At 40.8% G+C, this 6,606-nt stretch overlaps 1 protein-coding gene across 1 annotated transcript; it reads left to right on the top strand.

The window, feature by feature from the left end:
- Positions 1-1,537: 1,537 nt before the first annotated feature.
- On the top strand, positions 1,538-4,948 carry LOC148849881 (putative nucleoredoxin 2). Its single transcript, XM_088946187.1, has 3 exons — positions 1,538-1,873; positions 3,521-4,027; positions 4,229-4,948. The coding sequence occupies exons 1-3, from the start codon at positions 1,673-1,675 to the stop codon at positions 4,850-4,852; spliced, it is 1,332 nt and encodes a 443-aa protein (XP_088802313.1). The 5' UTR covers positions 1,538-1,672; the 3' UTR covers positions 4,853-4,948.
- Positions 4,949-6,606: the final 1,658 nt, after the last annotated feature.

The following is a 6,606-nucleotide window of genomic DNA, read 5'->3' as shown; positions in this document are numbered from 1 at the left end:
GGGCTGAACCTTGCGCAAAAGGTAAGAGCAAAGCATAGTCATCTGCAGTGATTCCCAGCTCGTGGTCAACCAAGTTACGGGCGAGTACGAAGCACGCGAGCTCTCTATGATCGCATACTTGGCGAAAGTAAAAGAGGCTTTGCTCAACTTCCTGTCACACTTCATCAGGCAAATCCCGAGGTCAGAGAACACTGAGGCCGACGCCCTGTCCCGGTTAACTAGCACAAGTCACAACACCATGAAAACTGTGTACATAGAGGACTTACCTCGGCCTAGCATTCTCGGTGGGGCAGAGGATGTCGCTCCCGTCCTTGAAGCAGAGCCGAGCTGGATCGACCTACTCGCGAGCTTCTTACTAGATGGAACCCTCCCTACGGACCACAATGCAGCCAAGAGGGTGCAGCGCCAGGCAGCCAAATACGTCTTAATAGACAAATGGTTGTACCGACGGTCCTACACGCTCCCCTACTTGCGTTGCTTGCGACCTATCGAAGCCGAGCTCATACTCCGTGACACTCATGAAGGTCTGTGCAGCGGACACCTAGGGGGCAGAGCCCTCGCCCAAAAGGCACTTCGAGCGTGGAACCAATGGTCCGAACTCCCTACTAGGGGCCCGAACTCTCCCTTAGGCCCCGAGCCACTCAAAGGACAGTAACCCGAACTGGCTTGCCCTATGGCAGTTCGGGACACTCCTCTCCGAACTGGCCTGCCTTATGGCAGTCCGGGACGCACCTCCAAACTGGCCTGCCCTATGGCAGTTCGGGACACAGCTCCGAACCCAAGACTTCACCTCGCTCACCACTCCAGCACTTCACCTCTAGGACGCCAAACTGAACAACCGTACCGTGCCTGACACCGAGGAAGTTCGTATCCAGGGGTGGCGCACCTAACTGACTTGAGATTTGATGCTTGACAGCCGCACTCCAAACGGCCACCTGCCACCGCCATCTCTAGTTACAGAGACTGCTCTGACAAGGAGCAGTGATGGTTCTGTCCCAACAGAAGGGATGACACCCAAACTGGCAGAAACACAAAAGTAATCATACCCGACCTGACAGAAGCCTCGAAGTGAGTGTGCGAAGTGATTATAAAAGGCCCCCTACCCCCAACAACAAGGTATGCAAACTTTGTGCCATCTGGTTTTATTTTGCCTTTGAGAGAATACTAACTTGAGCTTCCAAGCAATCTCACCGGGTTCCCCCTGGAGTTCCCTCATCTTCTCCGTTTCAGGCTTCCCGTTGCTCCAGTCAGAGGTAAGATCGTTGACAAGTAGGACCGGCTGAATTGCGCACCATCAATAAAGAAAGAGCATCTCACGCTTACACGTGGTCCATCTTCTTTAGATTTTCTTTGTTTTTTCCATACCAAAAGATAATAGATACCATGATCTTGACAATCTATCCATATCGGGTGGTTCAGTTGGGGCTAATCGGAACGGATATGTTGAAGAGGAAGGGTCATTACTACGGTATGCCAGTGAAACACTTTAGTTATCCTCTCTTTAGATGTAAAGGACAGACACTACATGTGTGACGATGGGGTATGTATGCAAATGTAAGAATACATGATGGATGGCCATGTCTCATGTAGTTAATAAAACAGAATTTCTAATATAAAATCCTGGAAGCTGGAAGGATGTAGGAACGGGTCGTCGCAGCCTTACAGGTGCTTTATGTTTTTAGAGAGAGAGAGAGAGAGGAAGAAGGATGAGGTGAGCAGTCTGGAGAACACCACCACCAACAACCAGAAGGAAATGAATAAAGATGAGATGTGGGTATTGAACAGTGAATCCTACAAGGCACCGAGCTCCAGATTTTCGTCTCTATTGGCCTCCAAAGATCGTGATTTTCTGCTCTCTCCAACTGAAAACCAGGTCTCTCTCTCTCTCTCGCTCGCGTTAACTTTGATTGTTCAAAACAAAAGAAATACAGATCCGATATGGTCAGATTATGAGTGCGTTCTGCGTAGAGAGATAGTACGGACGCATGATCTGATACTTTAATTTTTTTTATAATTCTTTTTGTTCCTCCTGCATCAATTTATACTCTAAAGCTTCTAGTTCTAGCTAATATTCTTAACAAATGTATCTCAAGGTTTTTAATTTGTGTCTTAAATCTTAAACCTTTAAGACAATAGTTCATCTTGCTCTCTAATATTCTTAACAAGAGAGTAGTTCATCTTAAAGAGATTTTCTCTCCCACCCCGCCGCCCACCTATCCCAAAAGATAATCTCCCCCTCCCACTCTCTCTCTCTCTAATTGATACTTGAGTTTGAAGATGGGTAGATCTGAACAAGCGCTCGCCATAAATCCTTCTCAATTACAATTTCCAAGCCGCCTCCTGGATCAAAGAAGTGGAGAACATAAATGTTGTAAATGGGTTTTCAACGGGGGACATGTCAGTCAATAATGCAAAGCCCTTACCCACTCAGATTAGTCAATTTCAGTAGTTATAAATGTAGATAATTAGAGACAGTGCACTGTACTTACTATCAATTGATTATCTATTGTTATTTATTAAGTAGGTTAGCTTAATTAAGAGGTTGAGGTCCCAATTTGTGTAATAATGGCTTTTCAAATCCCGAAAACCAGCCAGAACATCTGCTAATCTACATTTTGCTTTATGGGACCTCCTATAGTCCTATTTGCTTTCCAGTCTTCCTGGAGTTAAACGCGCTAAATGCTCAGATCACCCCTCCATGGACCACATCTCAGAACTCAGAAGGACATGTGTCATAAATCGAATCGATACTTTATTTTCAATTAGATTCTCCATATCTGCCACGAGTTCACATCTGCGCCATACAACGTCCCACAGCACATCCGCCCTGTATCTATCTACAGATGACATCATCATTTCTATTAGTATCATTTTCCCTATATATGGCGGGATGTGCTGTAGGGCGCATATCTGAAATCATATGGCACGTGATCCTCATGTCACCCAAAATTGTACTAGATTCAGAATTTTAAGCAAACATTACTGATTCTGGCCCATATCAACATCACTCTTAAAGTCTTAGTTATCAAACAAGAAATTATTAACATCTCTCTATCCAAACTGTATAATTAAAGTTAGAATGCGTGAATGTTTTCTAGTTTCTTGTTTTTAGAAAATGTGTTACTTGGGCTGTGTTTGGTTTAAAAGTAAAGGTAGGGAAAAAGAAAGGAATTAGCTAGGGAAGCCTGGTACACATTTCTCTGCCCTTTTCTTTCAAACCAAACACAGACTTTATGAACCATAAACATGTTTTCTATGGCCTATATATGCTTCTATTTTAGGAACGATATTTTTTCAGAGAAGCTATTGGGTCATGTTTTCTTGAAATTGATCAAAATTAACAAAGAAAAATGATTCACGTTGATGAGCTTTGCTGTAATTTTGTTTGGTGGTTCAGAACAGAAAACCAAAACCAGCATTTATATATATATATATATATATATTGGATATTAATGAATCGATGGATCATGGCATTGGTGATTGGGCCGGCTGATCTTATTTGTTGATTATATCTCTTCAGGTGAAAGTATCGGACCTGGATGGCAAGGTTGTAGGCATCTACTTCTCGGCCAACTGGTACCCACCATGTCGAAAATTCACACCTATCCTAGCAGGTGTGTACGAGCAATTGAAGGGTCGTGGGTGTGGTTTTGAAGTGGTGTTTGTATCGTCGGATGAAGACTGTGATGCATTTGCCAGTTATAGATCAAGCATGCCATGGCTTGCCATTCCATTCTCTGATCTGGAATCAAAAAAGGGTTTGAACCGAAGGTTCGAAATCGAAGATATTCCATGCTTAATCATTCTCCAACCCGTCAGTACTGATAATGAAGAGGATGAAATATTACGTGATGGTGTTGAACTCATTTATCGGTATGGTGTCCGAGCTTTCCCATTTACTAAACAGAGGTTAGAAGAGCTGGAGAAGGAAGAGAGGGAGAAGCACGAGAATCAGACCATAACCAACTTACTTACAAACCACAATAGAGACTTTCTCTTGGGCCATGGCCATCCCGTACCTAAACAGGTTAGCCTGCATTACTTATTAATCCTGAATTATTATTGAATCACTAGTGGCATTCCAGTCCAGAAAATGTCGCTAGTTAATTAACTACATGTGAAAGTTTCCAAACCATGCATATATGTCGTCTAGTGCTGATTGAATTAGTGACAGATATCTCTGGCTTGAGATTTCTTAATTAATTATGTAATGTAATGGTGTTTGCAGGTGGATGTGGGGTCCTTGGTGGGGAAGACTGTTGGGCTCTACTTCTCAGCCCAATGGTGCCTACCTTGCCTCAAGTTTACTCCGAAGCTGATCTCTATCTACCATAAGATCAAAGAGATGTTGGTGGAAGAGAAAGAAAATGAGGACTTTGAAATAGTGTTCGTGTCAAGCGACAGTGAACAAGTGGGGTTCGACTCCTACTTCGGGACCATGCCGTGGCTAGCATTGCCGTTTGGGGACCCAACCGTGAGGAGCCTGACCAAGTACTTCGACGTGCAAAGAGTCCCTTGTCTGGTGATATTGGGGCCCGATGGTAAGACTCTCACCAAGCAGGGGAGAAACCTCATAAACCTCTACCAGGAGAAAGCATACCCCTTCACCAAGGCACAATTGGAATTCCTTGAGAAGCTAAAGGATGAAGAAGCCAAGGGTCTCCCCTTATCGGAGTACCATGCAGGGCATCGCCATGAGCTCACCTTGGTGTCTGAGGGAACGGGAGGTGGACCCTTTATTTGCTGCGAATGCGATGAGCAAGGCTTTGGCTGGGCTTACCAATGCATCGACTGTGGGTACGAAGTTCATACCAACTGCGTCAAGGCAGTGAACCGTGGCTCCGCTGGTTGAACCCTTCTTGTATTTGTTTGTTTTTCCTGCTTGGGCAAACCTGTGCATTATTTTAAATTTTTAATACGTACTCATGATCGATCATCACTTGTTCAACCTCTATCTCTCTCTCTTGATAAACATCGATCACTGGTTGAAACTTTATTCTTGAGATTAATGTTGTGCGGTCCTGACTTGACTCTTCACTTCTTCAGCCGCCGGGTTGGGTTTGCCTGATTTTAGATGAGATCGAATCAGCGAATCTCCCTGGGCTCAGGGATAACTTCGTCACCGCATTACGTAAATTTTCAAAAAGTGTCACGTTGGTCTTCCCACCAACTAATCTTCAATTATCTGTTGAAAATGTCAAAATTATATTTAAAAAGAAAATACTATTCATTTTCTTCAAAACTGAGACTAAATCGGTTGAGGTGTTTGAGTTTCTAAATTAATGAAATCATTGTCTTCTACTTTTAATCCGATATACACTTTTATCTAATTATTTTTTTGTTTTTATTTATTATTTCCCTGATTCCTTCTATCATATTTCATATTTTTTCTCTCTTTTTCTTTCAAGATAATCAATCCAATATTAAAATACAAGACAATGAACAATGTCTTATTTTGAAGGATATTTTTGACATTTCCAATAGATAACTGACAATCAATTAACGTCAGAGACCAATTTGACACTACCCCTAAATTTCAGGGTACTATAGTAGAATTTTCTCTTTCTTAGAGGTCCACCAAAACCAATTACAGCACAGATAGAGATGTAATAACAGTGTAATAAGTGGAGCATATAATAACTCCATCTACTTAAAAACATGTCCATCACGACCAAAAAACATCAAACGGGATTTCCTACCCACACTCTACCCATCGTGAATTGCAACCACACATATCTATTATAAATTAATAGATGTGTGACTGCAATTCAAGGTGGGTAGAGAGTGGATAGGAAATCTGGACTCAAAAAACATATGTTGGGAGTTTAAATTAGAAATGATCTTCAACATCTATTTCTATTGAAAATTTGAAATGTGTTGTTCATGACAAAACATGGCTGAGGTTTCAGGTTTGACGAGGAGAGACAATGATTATATGCAATAATAATATGTAGGTAGGATGAGAATATCGTTGATCATCATCTTGTCTAATGTTATTTTATTTTATTTTATTTATCACCTTTACTCAAATAACTATTTTTCAAGACGGTTAAGTCTTGTGCTCATCAACAAGGGTTTTTTTTTTGTAGTGTGGATGATATATTGGATGGTCTATTTTCATCCACACCACACCTTAATTGTGGTATGGACATGTCCAAACCACTCCACAATACGATAATGCATTGTGGACAAAACTGGCTGGACTGAACCACATCACACCTTATAGGCATTCTACAATGTGTTGTGCAATTTAGTCAACATTCTATATTTTGATCCCATGCATCTAACCTACAATGTGTGATGATATATGTTCTTAATCAAGAATAAACAATTTTATTTTTAAAGTAATATACATTATAAATAGAACAATAAAACTTAACCATGAAAATACAAATTAATGCATTTGTATATAGTATGAATAATTAAGATAGTTAGTGAAAACCATTTAATAAAAAGCAATAATAAATCACAAAAATAATAAATAATAATAAATATAAAAATAATTCAATAATATATTAGAAATTGAAAATTGCCAAGAGTAATATTTTTTATAAAATCAAATAATTTTATAAAAAAACATAATTTTTATACAAATTATTAAAAGGA

This window comes from Nelumbo lutea, chromosome 5, assembly GCF_056320005.1.
Source record: "Nelumbo lutea isolate HS-2025 chromosome 5, American lotus-T2T, whole genome shotgun sequence".
Classification (NCBI taxonomy): domain Eukaryota; kingdom Viridiplantae; phylum Streptophyta; class Magnoliopsida; order Proteales; family Nelumbonaceae; genus Nelumbo; species Nelumbo lutea.
This window is presented reverse-complemented; position numbering and strand designations above follow the sequence as displayed.

Coding starts and splice junctions, on each gene's coding strand:
- LOC148849881 (XM_088946187.1), top strand. CDS start 1,673: ATGTTTTTAGAGAGAGAGAGAGAGAGGAAGAAGGATGAGGTGAGCAGT. Junction 1,874..3,520: donor TCTCTCCAACTGAAAACCAG/GTCTCTCTCTCT, acceptor ATATCTCTTCAG/GTGAAAGTATCGGACCTGGA. Junction 4,028..4,228: donor GCCATCCCGTACCTAAACAG/GTTAGCCTGCAT, acceptor TGGTGTTTGCAG/GTGGATGTGGGGTCCTTGGT.